Consider the following 18,341-nt stretch of genomic DNA (forward strand, 5'->3'; position numbering starts at 1 on the left):
GATTGCTGCCCCGATTTTGAACCTCCAAAATGCAGTTTAAATGCAGCTTCAAAGAGCTCTAAAACGAGAAAAAGGGTCTTATCTAGCAAAACGATTAGTCATTTTTTTCTCGAAAAATAAAAAGCTTGTGTAGCACAGGCTCTGGGATGCTCGTCCACGATGCTGCGAATTAGTAATCATTAGTAATCGTTCATTTTGAACAAATCTTTAATGTGACTCGGAAAGAACGAGTCGTCTCGGGGAGTGATTCGTTCAGTCGTGCATGCGCAACATCCTATTAGGTTCTTGTACTGGAATTAGTTCACCTGTTTCAAGTCTTCAGGTTTTTTCGAGTCGTTTGTTCCTTATGGGGCTGTCACGTGATGAACGAACGACTCACACCCGAAAACTTGTCAGATAAGAGGTGAGGTGAGCTAATCATAGACTAAAGACCCAGGTAAACAATAAATTCATCTTTTCTGTTTCTTATAGCATTATAGTTTTGTCTTGTTTGTAATGTGATCAATGTTTGTGTAAGCAGTAGATGTGTTAGGGAAGTGAATGAAATGATTCGAAAAAAGATTCGTTCATTTTGCTGAACGAGACTCAAAGGTCCGAGTCAGTAAAATGATCTGAACTTCCCATCACTACTACGAATCACGTGTAAGTTAATTTCTGTGTACTCTGGCTCAAAAAGGTAGAGAATGGCGAAAAACTCCGTCTTATTTTCTCCTACAACTTCAGAATTGTCCGACATCGTTGTACCTTTTTGTTTGTAAACAGTGTTTGACTTACTTGCACTTTCTTAGTCTTTGCGCGTTCGATTTGTAAACACTGGATCTGTAGTTCCGCGTGACCTTTCGACATGATTCAGTAGTATGTGAACGTGCATCCCAGGACCTGTGGTACACAAGCTTTTGTGCTTAAAAAGTATACAAATTTTTATTTTCCAAAAAAAAGACCGATCATTTCACTAGATAAGACCCTTCTTCCTCGGCTGGGATCATTTAGAGCCCTTTGAAGCTGCATTTAAACTACATTTTGGAGGTTCAAAATCAGGGCACCAATCAAGTCCATTATATGAAAAAAAATCCTGAAATGTTTTCCTCAAAAACCATAATTTCTTTTACGACTGAAGACAGAAAGACATGAACATCTTGGATGACAAGGGGGTGAGTAAATAACTTGTGAATTGTTGTTCTGGAAGTGGAGCTCTCCTTTAAGCAGTGTAAACTGATTACCGAACTAATGACTCTTATGAGTCGATTCTTTTTAGATGAATCAAAAAATACAGCTCGAAAAGTGCAGTCAGATCCTAAACAAATGAGTCTGTTTAAACATGCAGATTTTTGCATTATTTGCTACTGACTGCATGTTCGTATGTCAACATAAAATAAAATAAATAAAAATAATAAAAATACAATAATACATGATAAAATTAAAATGAAAACTGAAAATAGGTAAATTCAAAATATTAAATATTTAATAATTTTTAAATAATACTAAACTAGGGTACACAATTAAAACTGTAATTATTTTAACAATAACGAGTAGTTGAAATGCATTTAATATTAAAATTATCTTATTTATCATTTGGCAATAATTGTTTAAGTTTATTAGTATTATAATATTAATTAAATAATACTAAAATAACACTAGTGTAAACAATAAAAAATGTAATTATTTTAACAATAAAAAATATTTTAAATTCATGTCATTTTAAAATAATCAAATCATTTTTTGAACAATTTTCCAGTTCATTAATAAAATAAATGATTACGTTTTTAATTTAGTATGTTGATATATTGTTTTATGCATCTCGAAAGATTATGAAAAGTCATTGAAAAATAGTGTAATAAATCTAAAACTCTTATGAAAACCTGTTTGTTAACGGAAATAAACTCAATTTAAAGTACTAAAATTAGTAAAACTATAACTTGAATAAATATAAATTTAAACTAAATATAAACATTGAATAAAATAATAAAAATACAAAAGTACATGAAATAATTAATATGAAAAATGAAAATATAAAAAAGAAGTAAATTCAAAATATTAAATAGTTTATATAATAGTATAATATATAAATATAATGCTAAAATGGCACTAGTCTAAACCATAAAAATGTTAATTATTTTAACAATAAAAATAATAATAAAAGTTTATAGGTAATACTAAATTAGCAATATAATATATTTTAAATGCATTTAATATTAAAATGATCATATCATTTGGCAATAATTTTCCATTTCATTCTTTCTCAAAGACTCAAAAAAAATCATTAATGGATTAATGTAATAAATTGTAATGTCAATTTAAAATAAGAGCTGCATGGTATGCAGTGACACTCAAATACGAAGTAGACGGTATGTTAGATTGTGTAACGTTTTGAATTAATAATTATTTATTATTCAAAATAGCCCCGGAATATGAACTCATATCCTGTTGCTCATATTCATTGCAGTCCAAAATAATTTTGCATGCTTAAAGTCTAGTGTGACCACCCACTCAACCCCCTGATTGTCCACACTGACTAGACAGAAAATAGTAAGTTTTAAAGTTCACCCTTACGTCTGCTTAGTGACAACAGAGCTACTAATCGTAGCTTGTAAATTTGACAGAAGTTTCCAGAAATATAACTTGTTTGTGCTCACGATGATCCCTGTGGCCCGGTCTCACGGCGCATGTTTGTTTCTTTTCTTGCAGTCCTGTCGGGTGGGCAGCACAGTCCTCTGAGGCGCTCGGTGTCTCTGACCCCTCCGATGAGCGGCGGATCTAACCAGCCTCTGGGACACGGATGGCTCTCCCAGGAGGACCTGCGTCCCCGCGGCCCGGCCCCGGATCACGCCCCCATCTCTCCTCAGAGCAGCGTGGCATCCTCGGGCAGCGGAGGCAGCGAGCACCTGGAGGAACACGCCGCTGTCCGAAGTACATTCCATGAGGAGGGCAGCGGGATGAGGGGTGAGAGACAGACTTGTCAGAGTCCTCCAAACAGGAAATTATTTTTACGACATTTAAATAACACATATTTGGTCTAATTAATTAATAATTCGTCTAATTAGCCATGACAAGCCCAAACTTTTAAAGACTAGGTCACTCACAGGAAATCGTATCCTGCATTGCTTTTCATCTGAAACAATGTGCTGTCACTCTCAGATGTGCCGGGTTGGCTGAAGAGTCTCCGTCTCCACAAGTACGCTGGGCTTTTCTCCACCATGACCTATGATGAGATGATGTCACTGACGGAGCAGCAGTTGGAAGCTCAGGTTGGTGTTTTGACCCTGCATGTATTTCATGTGGTGCATAAATGACTTTGTTACTCAATACTTTGTCTTGTATTCCAGTGTAAGTAATTAAACATATACATTTATTTAAAGGGGTCATCGGATGCAAAGTTCGCTTTTTCATGTTGTTCGAACATTAATGTGTGTTGGCAGTGTATGTACAAATCTACCCTATAATGATAAAAATCCATGCAGTGGTTTTTAATTAATCTGTAAAAATAATATCCCCTTTTCCAAATCGAGCCATTCTCAGATGTCTGTCGGTGTGGCGTCACACTGACAGAGGCCGCTCCCACGATAGTTGATTGACATGAGTGTCTTACATCAGATCAGCTGTAACAGCCCGACCTCCATTGTTTCAATGCCAGAGCAGGGATGTAAGTTAGACAAGAATATCTCTGATTGAGCAATTGTTGTGTTGCCGGATGTAATAATGAACATAGTGGTCGTCATTTACTCCCGACATCTGATCTGCTGAAGATGCAGTGGATTTTGTATGTTTGTGAAGGGAATGCGGCTCCCGATCTACATATATCCGTGTATGTTCGCGCAAATCATACATGATCCAGCTTCACTTACAGCAGAAGTGAGTATAAGGGTTTTTTTATGAATCTTTGTGATCGCCTTTCCTTATAACGTGGTAGTTAGGAAGTTTAGCGACTAAATGTGGCTAAATGCGGCTAAAGTAAACAGGCTCGTCACTCCACAGAGAGAAGAGAGGGCCGGGCGAGCAGAGCTCATTTGCATTTAAAGGAACAACCCCTTAGAATGAGATGATTTTTGCAGAGCTGATTTTGACAAGGTAAAAAGGGTGTTGTTTTACAAAACCATTGAGAATTTTTAATCAAAGTATATTAGAGACTTTTCATTAAAACCCTAAAGAATCATATCAACTTGTGGAAAATGGGCATCCGATGACCCCTTTAAGAAAAATTTTCAAGATGTTTTTACCAACTGATGTACGTCTTTTATTTAGAGAAATCAATCAAAATTTTCTAAGATGTATGGTTAAAACATGAAAAAAACATTTGTACATAAAACATTCATTCCCTTTTGGATTATATTTTTTGCCGGATTTGCAAAAAGATATATTGGCCACAAATTAATAATTTATTCCCATGATTTATTCATTTGTTGCTTCAAGATTTAATGAAAACAAGTATGGAATATGAAATATTGCAGCTTTTTATCTCACAATTTTGACTTTTTTTCTCAGAATTGTGAGATAAAAACGCAGCTGTGAGTTATAAAGTCAGAATTGCGAGAAATAAAGTCAGAACTGAGAATAAACTCACAATTTCTCTCAGTTGCGAGTTTTCAGAATTGTGAGATATAAACTCGCAATTGCGAGTTATAAAGTCCAGTTCTTAGTAGAAAAAAAGACGCATGTTTACAGAATTGCGAGTTTTGCGGCTTTTTTCTTGCAGTTCTGACTTTACAACAATAGCGACTTTTATCTCTTTTTATTATCTTTTTTACTTGCAGTTGCGAGTTTATATTATGCAATTCTGACTTTCTAACTCACAATTGCAAGTTTATATTTTACAATTCTATGAAAAAAAGTCAGAATTGTGGGATAAAAATATTCAGTGGCTGAAACGGTTTCCATAAACAAGAGTACGAATTAATAAAACATAAATTATATTAATATTATTCACTATAATAAATATATTAATTTATTCACTTGTTTTAGTTAAATCATGTTCTGTTTTTTCTCTGCATGTCAAAAATACTGATCTAGAAAATTAGTTTTGCAGATCACCAGCATAAAATAATTAAAGTATGTAATATTGCCAGATAGGATCTAGCATGTACAAGATACAAACATGCACATGTGAGATTTTGAGCCAATTATATAATGCAGGGGTTGAAAATTAATTACAATGTCTTGATTTAGCTGTCTTGCTAGCTATGTTGTGCGTTTAGCTAGTTGTAGCCTACTGTATTTTCAGCACAGCTACATGTAATTTTTGGTGGTGGTGGTTGGTAACACAGAAAGCCATCACTTGTGGATTAATAGACCTTATTGGAAAAGTTAATAAGGCAATTTTATGGCAATTTGTGAGTTTTTATGTGTGAAATTTGGCTATTAGATTGGCTATTATTGTAGGGGAAAATTTTGTACATCATGTGTCTACATGCTCTAGTGAAAAATAAATATGCTAAAATGTATTTGAAATACATTAATTTCTTGCTAAATATACTACAAATATATTTACATATTTATGTACTTAATAAAAATACCCTGCAATTGTACTTTTAGTATACTAAACTGGTATACTTAAAGTCTGCTAAATTGGAACAACAGATTTTTCGCTTAAAGTAAATTTGATTGTGCTAAAGTGGAATTATTGCAAGTATACTTCACTTTCATTTAAATACTGATAATTTTCAAAGATCATACAATCCTCATCAATAGTGACATTAAAACACATTTTAGGCTTAACATTAAAAAATAATGCAGTGGTGGCCAAAATTATTAGAACACTATATTTTCACCAGCTAAAAATGGCTTTAAGTAAGTTATTTCTTTGTTTTGCTGTTGTGTGTCAGTGGGGAAATATCACTTTACATTTCCAAGCATTCATTTTGCCACTAATTGTAATAATCCAGTGATGCACAAGGAGTCTGACAACAGCCAGTGCTCCACACAGACATCTGATCTCATCATCATCATCATCATCCCGTCTGTCTGGAATGACATGAAGAAACAGAACAAACTGAGACAGACTAATCCAGAAGAACTGTGGCATTAAGGAATGCTACAAGAAACCTACCTGCAAAGCTACAGTACTGTTGAAAGTTTTTGCCACTTGTGTTAAAATGCTGTAAAATGAGGAACCTGTCAAAAATAATATCATAGATTTTCTTTGGCAATTAACTTTTATTAACTAAATTAAATCAACATTTGGTGTGACCACTGGTATATAGTTTTTCAGGTAGCTTTGCAGGTAGGTAGGCATCTTGGAGATGTTGAAACAGTTCTTCTGGATTAGTCTGTCTCAGTTTGTTCTGTTTCTTCATGTCATTCCAGACAGACTGGACGATGACGAGATCAGATGTCTGTGTGGAGCACTGGCTGATGTCAGACTGCTTGTGCAAACAAAAATCTCACTGGATTATTACAGTTAATGTCAAAATGAATGTTTGGAAATGTAAACTGATATTTCCTACTGACACACTACAGCAAAAGATAGAAATAACTGATTTATAACCATTTTAGCTAAAAATACTAATGATCTAATAATTTTGTCCACTAAAAAAATTCAGAGAAATAATACAAATTTTCTATCAGTAGTCTTGAGCGATACATCAACTTTACTTGAAATTAAATAAATGTATTTTAAATATATGACTTTTTTGCTAGGGCACATATAGATTTGTACAAATATGTTGCAGCAGCTTTGCATAGTATGAGCATGTCAGATGTAGTTTTACATGCTGTTTTTCTCTGATATAGCAAGTCACCAAAGGAGCGCGGCACAAGATCATCATCAGTATTCAGAAGCTGAAAGACAGACAGAACGTGCTGCGCTGTTTGGAGAAGGTCAGAGCATTTCTTTTCCCATCTCAGTTTATTCCAACCCGTAGTCTTTGTTTGTGTGCACAGTCCTATTTACATTAAAGGATTAGTTCACTTTCAGAATAAAAATTTCCTGATAATTTACTTACCCCCATGTCATCCATGTCAAGAAATGAGGATTTTTGAGGAAAAAATTCCAGGATTTTTCTCCATATAAAGTGTACTTCAGTGGGGATCAACGGCTTGTAGGTCCAAATTGCAGTTTCGAAGGGCTCTACACAATCCCAGACGAGGTATAAGGGTTTATCTAGTGAAACGAAAGTATATAAACATTTATATACATTTTTAACATTTTTATTTGGACCTTTAACCTGTTGGCTCCCATTAAAGTTCACTGTATGGAGAAAAATGCCGGAATGTTTTCCTCAGAAAACCTTAATTTATTTTGGACTGAAGAAAGAAAGACATTAGCATCTTGGATGACATGAGGGTGAGTAAATTACCAGGAAATTTTTGTTTTGGAAATAAACTAATTCTTTAACTTTACATTTGCAGTCATTCATATTGTGGGTACTTTTTTACGATTTCAGCTTTGGATTTGAGCCTTCAACCTTTTTCCAGCCTTGTTCTTTAACTGCAGTGCCACACTAACTCTGAAGCCCAACGCTCTGCCATTATCGTTTTCAAATGCAATTTTTGTGTGTTAATTATTAAATATCATCTATTTAATTCAAGGACACAGTATTTGAAACAACAAGAGACAGGAAGGAGCCAGATGTCTAATTTCAGAGCAGCCTTTTCATCAAGCTTTCCATCTCGATGCATTTGTAGCATCAGAAATAAGACACCTCCTCCTGATAGCTGGATCCATTTAAAGTTTTAATGTCCTGCATGTGTCGGCCCTGTTAAGAGTCGCACCGTGCGACGGGGAAACAAACATGCTCGTATTTTTGGTAGACCTTTATTTCATCCTCACATGTCATTTTCCACCTCATTACATGTCTGAAATATCCCGACAGCCGACAGTTGCCCGTATTGAATTTATGGAAGCGTCCAAAATAATGCCGCACCGCAACCTTGAATATAACAACTACGCTCGCATCCATTCGTTTGTCATCTCTGTCTCTTTCAGGACATTTTGGAGGGAGGGAATCTACGTGCTCCTTTGCAGGAGCTGCACCAGATCATCCAGTCGCCCATTAAAGCCTGCAGCACAGAGGAGTCTTCACAGCGCCACCTGCTGAGCGCAGAGGGGAAGAGCAGCATCGCCAGTTCCCACCTGGGCGGAGGAGAGACGGAGGGCAGCTCCACGGTCATAGCCGAGGGAGACATCCCCGCTCAATTCACTCGCGTCATGGGCAAAGGTTCATACGTAGTTCTTCCCGTAATCTAACAATTATTTGAGACTTTGAGGAATGTTTAGGTCACCGCTTTCCATTTCCAAACAACTTTATCTTACAGACAGAAAAATGGGTCATAAGATGTCAGACAGAGATTATGCAATTTACTTCCCTCAGCACTTGCTGAGTTTTCCATAACTATACAAGATTAAAAGTCAGACTGAACAAATATAGTTTGGCCATTGTGTAAAGTTTTTTTTTAATTAAATATGTTACTTTAACTTTTTCTTTCTGTTTTTTTGACAGTTTGCACACAGCTCCTCGTCTCTGGGTCGGATGAGGAGAACATTAGTTCCTACCTACAGCTTATTGATAAGTGCCTAATTCATGAGGTGAGTGTTAATTTCTTAGAACATGAAAGGTTTAGGTCTTATTGTGAAAAATTAATCTGCTTTTTGTTATTCCCAATGGATACAATCAAGTCTGTCGTTATTGAATATCCTGTTTCACTGTTTCACATATCCTGTTCATGTCACATAATGAAAGTAAAATGGTTAGTGAACCAGTGTTGTTATTGTTAACCAAAACAAGGATTAAAACTAATTTTTCGGTAATTAAAGTAAAGGAACGAAAATGTTGGAACGAAAATGTTTTTATTTACAAATGTTGCCTTGGCCAACTAAAATAAGTTGAAACTAAAGCAGAAATAAAACTAAAATAAAGGTAAATAAAGGTTTAAAATAACATAAAAAATGGTAATATAAGAATAAAATTTAATTTACAGTGTTAATAAATACTGTAATGGTTTATATATGCACACTGCCGATCCAAAAAGCCTCTTGTGCTCATTAAAGTTGCAGTTATTTGATTAAAAATACAGAAAAAATAGTAATATTATGAAATATTATTGCAATTTAAAATAACAGTTTTCTATTTAAATATACTTTAAAATATAATTTATTTCTGTGATGCAAAGCTGAATTTTCCTCAGCCATTACTCCAGTCTTCATGTCACATAATCCTTCAGAAATCATTCTAATATTTTTTTGGAACCTGTGATACTTTTTCAGGATTCTTTGATGAATAAAACAGTAAAAAGAGCAGCATTTATTCAAAATAGAAACCTTTTCTAACAATATAAATCTTTACTGTCACTTTTTGTCAATTTTACACATCTTTGCTGAATAAATGTATTAATTTCTTTCAAAGAAAGAAAGAAAGAAAAAAAATTCCAAACTTTGAACGGTAGTTTATATTGTTACAGAAGATTTCTATTTTAAATGAATGCTGTTCTTTTAAACTTTATTTTCATCAAAGAATCCTGAGAAAAAGTCTCACAGGTTCCCAAAAAAAATTAAGCAGCACAACTGTTTCCAACATTTTTTTTTTTAAAGATTTATTTTTTTACACATGTAAATTCCTGGGTGTCTTTCTTTCCCATCCCTCACAGGCCTTCACAGAAACACAGAAGAAGAGGTTGTTGTCATGGAAACAGCAGGTGCAGGTGCAGTTCCGGTCAATTTCGCGGAAAACTCTCCTGGACCTCACAGGACAGAGAAGAAGGTAAAATGGATTTTGGAGGTCATGGTTAAAACCAAGACACAATTTAACATGGTTATTTAGTTTAGATTCTGTCTAGGGTCCCATGATAACATGTTGCTCTGACATTTTTTAAAGAATGCTGTCAAATCGATTAATCACGATTAATCACATCTAAAATAAAAGTTTGTGTTTACATAAAATGTGCTGTGTATATTATGTATATATAAATATGTATATATAAATATACACAAGTACATGTATGTATTTAAGAAATAAATCTATATGTAATATAAGTCATATATAGATATGAATACATATATAAATGTAAATACTTATTGAATATATACATGTACGTTTGTGTACTTATATATACATAGAAATATACACAGCACATGCACAAGTGTTATATAAACACAAACTTTTATTTTGGATGCGATTAATCGCGATTAACCCGATTTGACAGCACTAATTTAAACCCTTTGGGCCAGTACTATTGAAGTTTTAACTCTCTAATTTAGCTAAAAATACACATTCACCTTTCACCATCCAAATGATTGAGTACATATCAGCAGAAGTTATTCACCATGACAGCTGTCGTCTGATTAACAGAGCAGTGTTTCCTGGCAAAACTGGGTTTGTCGCTGAAGTTTTACAGAATGACGTCATACAGTGGGCTGAGGGCAGGCATTAGGCAAGAACAGTCTTTTTGAGGTTTACTCTGTCAGATACGTTGATTGATTTAAGGCTGAATTATTGCCATCTGTGTTTTTATTTAGTGGATAATACTTTAATGATGATCGGATACCAGACCACACAGATGTGTTTAGGACCATGAGTCACAGTTTGCCGTCACTCCCTATACTGGATTGCATCACGGGTTGAAAATAGAGCATGTGATACTCAACAAGAATCTCCTATTTCATGTCACAGTATGAGGCGTTGCAGACTTCTACATCAGTGCTTCTCAAACTTTGTAACTTTATACTGAAAACATGACTTTGTTTTCAGTTTTTTAATAGAAACTGAGGCTGTCAAAATATATATTTATACTGTATATCTGGGGTGTTTCCTTCAAAGAGGCAAAGGAGGCAGTATCTCCTTAAAATTTGTAGTACAAAAATAAAACTATGCCAGTACTACAAAACAACATTAAAAAGCATGTAAATCACTTGTTTTACTAAAGATGGATTGTCCAACATCGACACCAGCATGTAAAGTTGACTTTTAATGGACTGCCTAAAACCCTAAAGCGTGCGTTGTTTGGTGGGGGGTAATTGAGAATGAATGGAAGAAAGTCACATGAGAGAAGGCAATGCCTCCATCACGATATGATTGGATGCGACTGGTTCGTGCGATAAATCCCGCCTCTTGTGTTTGTGCGCATTCCACATTCACAAATCAGTCTGAATGAGCAATATAGTGGTTTTAATGGGAAGACTCATTTTAAAAAGTACATAAACAACCCACAATTGGATATAACTACTTTGTTACGACTTAAAATGGCATGAAAACATGATATATGGGAGTTTTTACTGAGTTATCAGCTTGGTGAAATTTAAAGTAAATCTCCGTGTCTGTGCCCAATATTTACTGAGCTGGTGATCTGAAAAATTCAAAAATATTTATTAATTACTATTAAAAAGAATAGCGGAATGCAAGTTCACAAATGAAAACTATTGTTTAAATTGTTACTACCTTGAGTTATTATTTTGGAATAAATGTAGAATGCTTAAAAACACTAACTTGATGAGATTCATGCTTGGCTTATATTGATTACATTGTTCATGTAAAAAATATAAAGTAAAATTGTTTATTTTTTCTGATAGTCTAAGTAATGTTTATTTAACGAAGTAAAATGTGACTGGGACATGAATTTACATTTGAAATAAAAAGAAAAAAACTTTGAGGACTTTGCCTCCTCATTTTAAAACACCACCAAACACCACTGAGACTGAAAAAATAATACATTGGTTTAAACAAAAACACTGCATATGGTATTTTAAAGTGTTCTAATATTATGTTGGAATTCCCTACAACAGTTTTAAATGCATGGTCAGAAAACATTGTCATTTTCTCAGAATATACATTTCTTATTAGAATCATTTTGCAATGATTTCAAAACAGTTTGTTCAAAGCAGTTCTGAGCTTAAGGCCTGTAAACCCCTCCCTCCCATGAGCCTACTCTGCTCTGATTGGTCAGCTGGCCAAGTCTGTTGTGATTGATCCGTATACAATGTGTGTTGAAACAAAACACTTCACAAAACAATAATGGTGGATACGTTAGCTGAGTGCTAACATGACTAAGTGATGAAACAATACAGTTGTTGTAAACCAAAATATGTCTACATTCTTTTTTATTAAATGAAGATTAATTAGAGCAACGACAGTCTACATTAATTGACAAATTCTTAGAAAATAGTGGGTTCACAGCGAATTATCAAAACTATTTTAGCAAGACAGTAATATCGTTGTTTACCTGAAAACCTAAAGCTGCACTTGGTGTACATCACATATTAGCTAGGGCTGTCAAACGATTAATCACAATTGATCGCATACAAAATAATAGTTTGAGTGTGTGCTGTGTGTAATTACTATGTATATATAAATACAAACACATGTATATATTTAAGAAATTTTTACAAGTATATGTATTGAGTATAATTTTTATATAATTAAATTATATATAAATAAACAATTTTGTTCATAAATAACATTTTTCTTAAATATATACATTAATTTGTGTGTATTTATATATACATAATAATTACACAGTACACACATATATTAGGCAAACTCAAACTTTTATTTTGTATGTGATTAATCGTTTGACAGCACTAATATTAGCTCAAAAAACTTGATATTTTGAGCACTCAGTTGAAAATGTACACATAACGTATTAATCATACTTACAGGTTGTGGTTCAGAGATGCTTGTTGGCCCAAATAAAGAATGTACAGACTTATCTTTTGTGGACAAGCGTTTAGCGAATCCCGCATTAAAGTGTTTGTGAGCAGGTCAGAGAGTTCATATTTTGCGGTGATACAGGCGGGGATGTGTTACCCAGTGATGTAGATCGGTAACAGGCAGAAGATTCAAAAATATAACGACTCATTAAGAATCGACACTTTCTTTTAAAAGACACTATCTTTATTTACCATGCACTTTTTTATTAACAACTTTGCAGACTGTTTACATTGAAGGATAGCTATGTAACAAACTGCAAAAAAGACATGTTTCGAAAACCCGTATGACCTGCTCTTTACAACTTTTAAAGTAGCTTTCCCTTTCTGTAATATCGTCTGAGTGGTATTTTACATCACTGTCTGTATGTTTAATTTCAGCAGTCGTTACGGTCAGTCCAACTCCCTTCCAACCACGGGCTGCGTAGGCAGCGGCGTTCCAACCCGCAGGAACCTGCGCCAGTATCAGATGCGGAGTTTGCCTGGTGTAAGACCCATCCTTTTGGGTACCACCGGCCTGTTCGGACCAACCCCCCGAAGCGGCAGCAGCACCCCTACCGGCCTGAAGCAGGGAAGACAGGTTTGTCATTTCACAAACTTGCCCTAGTGCCCTCACGGTGGCTTTCGACAACACCGAACCTGAAGCGTAAATGACTCCATTACCACTTCAAACTAAAGGGAGCTCTAGTTTTTGAAGTGGATGGAGCTGGAGGCAATTTACAGCATTCCAGAAATCCTACATCACTGCTGAATGGAACAACTGAGGATCGGGTTTTGGAAGCGTAGTGATAACCTGGCATTCTTGCGTGTCTGCTCAAACATTTTTCTAGGCACGCTTACAATGGGAGGAAGTTCCAACTGCCTGCCTGGTTCAGAGTCTGTGGATGGTGGGGTTAGTGCGCGAAACAGCCGATGAGTCATATGTGGGGAGAAGTGCGACTGGAGGGAGAGAGAGAGAGAGAGAGAGAGAGAGAGAGAGAGGGAGGGGAGAAAAGAAGAGGAGAGAAAGAAAGAGAGAGTGAGAGAGAGGGAGCTAGTCAGAGGCAGTGAGAACAGTGCACAGGCATTTCCTGTTTTTCCCTGCTCCTCTGTACGGGAGGGCCAGGAAAGGGGGAGAGGGAGTCAAATGAAGGGAGTGAAAGAGTGAATGAAAATCGGTTATGCAGGTTAGAAGAACTTATTCATCAGATCATCAGATCACTACAAGAGTGGATGAAACTTACAAAATGATCAGTTACATGTCCAGGTGATACATCACCCTAAAATCCATAAGGTGTATGAAATCCGTTTTATGTTTTCCCAAATTCGTTTTTTTTCTCCAAATTCGGTATTTTCCCCTTTAATGGTTAAATACATTTTTATTCATCAAAAAGCATGTCTAATTAATTGAAATCATAAAACTTACAATATTAAACAGCAATTTATTAAAAAACAAAAAATTAATTTTAAGGCCCTATGAAATGTTTTCCATTAATTTTCTAAAATGGATTAATTAAATATTAATAATAAAAAAAATCTCTACTTAATTTTATTGGAAATATTATTATTATTATTATTATATATTTTTTCGAAAATGCAAAAATGTTAATAAATAAATACTTTTTTTGTTTTTAATATGCAAAAGATTGAACATTTTAATCAAAAATTATTTTAAAATGTAAATAAATATATATACATTAATCTTTTTCAGGCAGACATCTACAATTATGTGGTTGTTGTTGCATTTTTTAACAGATGTAATACTCTTTTACCAAAGCAAGCAAAATGTTATTTAATAAATAAATACATTTTATTTATTTATTGCTTAATTAAACATTCTTTAGCAAAAACAAGTTAAATGTTAATAAATAGATAAACAAAAATATATAAATCTATTTCTTTATTTATTGATTGATTGATTGATTTACATTTATTTATTTATTGCTTAATTAAACATTCCTTACCAAAAACGAGCAAAATGTTAAAAAATTAAATATATATATATTTATTTATTTGTTTTTGATATAGAACAGAATTATTTTAAAAAAAAATTAAATAAACATTTTTTTTAACAAAAACAAGCAAAAATGTTAATAAATGCTTTTTTTTTATGGAATGTAAAATGTTGAACCAGATTAAAGTAATTTCAGGTAAATATGCTTAACTGTCACAATGCCAAAAAAAACATAAAATAAAACTATATTAAAATAAAATAAATTATACAATATTTTATTATGGTGAAATGTGACAAGGACATGTTTTTGTTAGATTCATATACATATGTTTTATACAAGAAAAGTCACATTTCTCACTGAATAAATGGGAAAGGATGTTTTTATTTTATGTTTAGAACAATAAAAGGCTTTATAATGAGGTGATAATTAGGTTTTTCATGTATTAATATCCATTAGTTTAATGAACTCGCTTATTTACCAAGTCTATTATATAAGTCCCAATATTCACATGAGCACAGATTGTAGTATGATGTGATTGTAATTTGGCTGGCATGTGTGTTTTTGTATTAGGGTTTGTGGTTTGCCAATCCAGGGGGCAGTAACAGCATGCCCAGCCGCACTCACAGCTCAGTTCAGAGGACTCGATCACTACCCGTCCACACCAATCCACACACCATGGCCATGTTCCAGCAAACAGGTAAGAGACAGAAACTTAAAACACACTGATCATGTGTAAAAGAGACAACAGTTTGAAAATGTTTCCCTCCAATAAAGGAGCTCAGAGGTAAAAATGCATGTAAATGAAAAAAAGGATTAGTTCACTTCCAGAACAAAAATTTTAAGATAATTTACTCACCCCCATTGTCATCCAAGATGTTCTTTCTTTGAATTATCTCCATATATTGGACTTAAATGGTGCCCCCAAGTTTGAACTTCGAAAAACTATCATCTCGTTTTCTTCTTCAGCTTCAAAATCGTCCTACATCACTGTGTTACCTTTTTTTGTAAAAGGCATTTGATCTTCTCTGCATGTTCACTTTGTAAACACTGGGTCGGTACTTCTTCAGCGATGTAGGACGATTTTGTAGTTGGGGAAGAAAATGAGATGGGAGTTTTTATATATACTATATATATCCATACTATATGGAGATAATTCCTGGAATGTTTTCCTCAAGAAACATAATTTCTTATTGACTGAAGAAAGAAAGACATGAACATCTTGGATGACAAAGGGGTGAGTACATTATCTGTAAATTTTTGTTCCGGAAGTGAAATACTCCATTAAACTTGTTTATTTTATTTATTTATTTTTTTTTTGTGGCTGTGCATGAAAATCAACAATCAATTTTTGAGTGTGCAACTACATTTCTGTACTAACCGCCATTGAAAAACATATTTCCCTTTTTAAACCATGTTACAGTAGTAAATATCCTCAAAAAGCTAAAAAAAAAAAAAAAAAAAAAAAACTAAAGAAAAAAATAAGAATATTTTTTTTAACTGTATTTCCTAGCCTGTTACTTAATAGCTTGTTCTTTATTATATAATATATAAATATTATATAATTATTATATAATAAATTAAAAATTATATTTATTTATATACATTTAGCATTATAAAGAACATAATAATAATAAAACTATACATATTTTTGATAGGCCTTTTTGGTCTGGATATCTTAAGTGTCCTTGTCATAAGTTTTTTTGCATTATAAAGATTCCTAATTTCATTCAGCATGCTGATATCCTGATTATAAATGTATTTATGGGGGGAAAAAAAACACTACAGAAGCATAGAATGGTTTTTGTCACATCAAATATGTGACCCTGAACTAGAAAAACCAAAAAGTCTTAAGTCGCTGGGGTATATTAGTGGCAATAGCCAAAAATGCATATGGGTCAAAATTATTGATTTTTCTTTTATGCCAGAAATCATTAGGAAATTAAGTTAAGATCATGTTCCATGAAGATATTTTGTAAATTTCCTACTGTAAATATATCAAAACTTAATTTTTGATTAGTAATATGCGTTGCTAAAAACTTCATTTTCACAACTTTAAAGGTGATTTTCTCAGTATTTAGGATTTTTTGCACCCTCAGATTCCAGATTTTCAAATAGGCCAAATATTATCCTGTCATAACAAACCATATATCGATGCGACGCTTATTTATTCAGCTTTCAGATGATGTATAAATCTCAATTTCGAAAAATTGCCCCTTATGTCTGGTTTTGTGGTCCATGGTCACATATGTGATAGTGGTCAGACAGTTTTTTTCTAACTGAAACAGTGTCACGCATTTAAAGCAAAACTTTTCCCGGCTTCTCTGTACTGCGTGCTCCACTGACACACATTCAGAGCAGACAGATGTTCCTCTCTGTCTGTGGCTCCACTCCGACAGCAGCTGAAACTCACTTCCTTTCATTCGCTCCGTTCTCATGGATCTACAGAAATACTCGACCCCTTTCGGAGAAGGAAGAGGCGCTGTGCACCAGAGTGTGTACAGTGTTTTTGTCTGCTAGGTTGCATGTCACAATGACTTTCTTTGTGCTTTTTGCCACTTTCTCTCTCCGACTCGTTTCCCTTGTGTTCTCATTGCCGCCCATCCGAACATGTTCACATTAACGCCTCGATTAATTCAACGGCAACAAAGAGGGAGCACTGTGAGAGGGAGAGTCGATGGGCCTTACAGGATTTGCTGCTTAAAAATAGCAGGTTGTCTGTTCTGTCCAGCTAGTGGTTGCCTAACTCAGCTCTTCCTTCCCACAAGGGATTTTCAAAAGGCCGTTTGCTGTTGACTCAGCTAAAGACGAACACAGCCTGAGCAATCGGAGTATGCACCACTAAAACAGAGCTAACACTGTAGGCCAGTGTACTACTGAGGGAACTATGAACATAATCGGTTCACAGACAGTTCAGTGCAATTTGCAAGCATAATAGCTCTGAATTTTGAAAATTGAGGTCGTAATTTGACACTATTAATCAATTGTAGATAGTATCATGACTTGAGAGGTTTGAAATGCATCTTTGTTTGCCTTTTTTGAGTGGGTTCATGGTCAAAATAGGATGAAGTATGCCGTTATCTTTGTGCGATTAGAATCTTTTTGGTCGTTTTGATCTACTGTATGATTAATCTGACTTGTAAAGTCTGGGCTAGTAACAGTTAAGGTTAATGGTTTAAACCTAGTAAGGCCTGTATCTATTTTGCTTCTGAGCAAAACACCAAGGGGATGCTTCATTTAAAGGAACAGTCACCAAAAAATGAAAATTTGCTAAAAGTGTACTCACTTTCAGGCCTTCCAAGATGTAGAAGTGTTTGTTTCTTCTTCTAAACAGATTTGGAGAAATTTAGCTTTGCATCACCACTGCAGTGAATGGGTGCCGTCAAAAAGTGGTCATAATGGTGGATTTGTTTTTTTACACACACGCAGCTTTTCGCTTCACAAGATGTTAACTGATGGACTGGAGTTGTGTGGATTACTTGTGGATTATATTGATGTTTTTATCAGCTGTTTGGACTCTCATTTTGATGGCACCCATTCACTGTAAAGGATCAATTGGTGAGCAAGTGATGTAATGTTACATTTCTCCAAGCCTGTTTAACTGAAAAAAAAACTAATCTACATCTTGAATGACCTGAGTGGGAGTAAAGTTTCAGCAAATTTTAATTTTTGGGTATCTGGGTATCTGATAAAAGTGTTCTTTGATGCTTTCGCATAGATCCGGGTTCAAATCTGACATGTATTGTGTACTGTTCCAATTTGCTGATTTGCTATCTGTTGTT

General features: G+C 34.3%; 1 protein-coding gene across 3 annotated transcripts in view; it reads left to right on the top strand.

The window, feature by feature from the left end:
• samd4a (sterile alpha motif domain containing 4A) overlaps nt 1–18,341 on the top strand; it is a 61,536-nt gene that overhangs the window by 36,498 nt on the left and 6,697 nt on the right. For 2 of the 3 annotated variants that reach the window (XR_007829512.1, XM_051132575.1), the window contains exons 4-11: nt 2,686–2,940; nt 3,136–3,245; nt 6,724–6,810; nt 7,919–8,150; nt 8,433–8,518; nt 9,577–9,689; nt 13,010–13,208; nt 15,133–15,259. Coding sequence is in view for 2 of the 3 variants with exons in the window: in XM_051132575.1 (XP_050988532.1) it covers nt 2,686–2,940; nt 3,136–3,245; nt 6,724–6,810; nt 7,919–8,150; nt 8,433–8,518; nt 9,577–9,689; nt 13,010–13,208; nt 15,133–15,259 (1,209 nt within the window). In the remaining variant the exon portion in view is untranslated. The remainder of the gene's footprint in view (nt 1–2,685; nt 2,941–3,135; nt 3,246–6,723; nt 6,811–7,918; nt 8,151–8,432; nt 8,519–9,576; nt 9,690–13,009; nt 13,209–15,132; nt 15,260–18,341) is intronic. The other variant, XM_051132577.1, reaches the window with a different exon arrangement.

This window comes from Labeo rohita, chromosome 17, assembly GCF_022985175.1.
Source record: "Labeo rohita strain BAU-BD-2019 chromosome 17, IGBB_LRoh.1.0, whole genome shotgun sequence".
Lineage (NCBI taxonomy): Eukaryota > Metazoa > Chordata > Actinopteri > Cypriniformes > Cyprinidae > Labeo > Labeo rohita.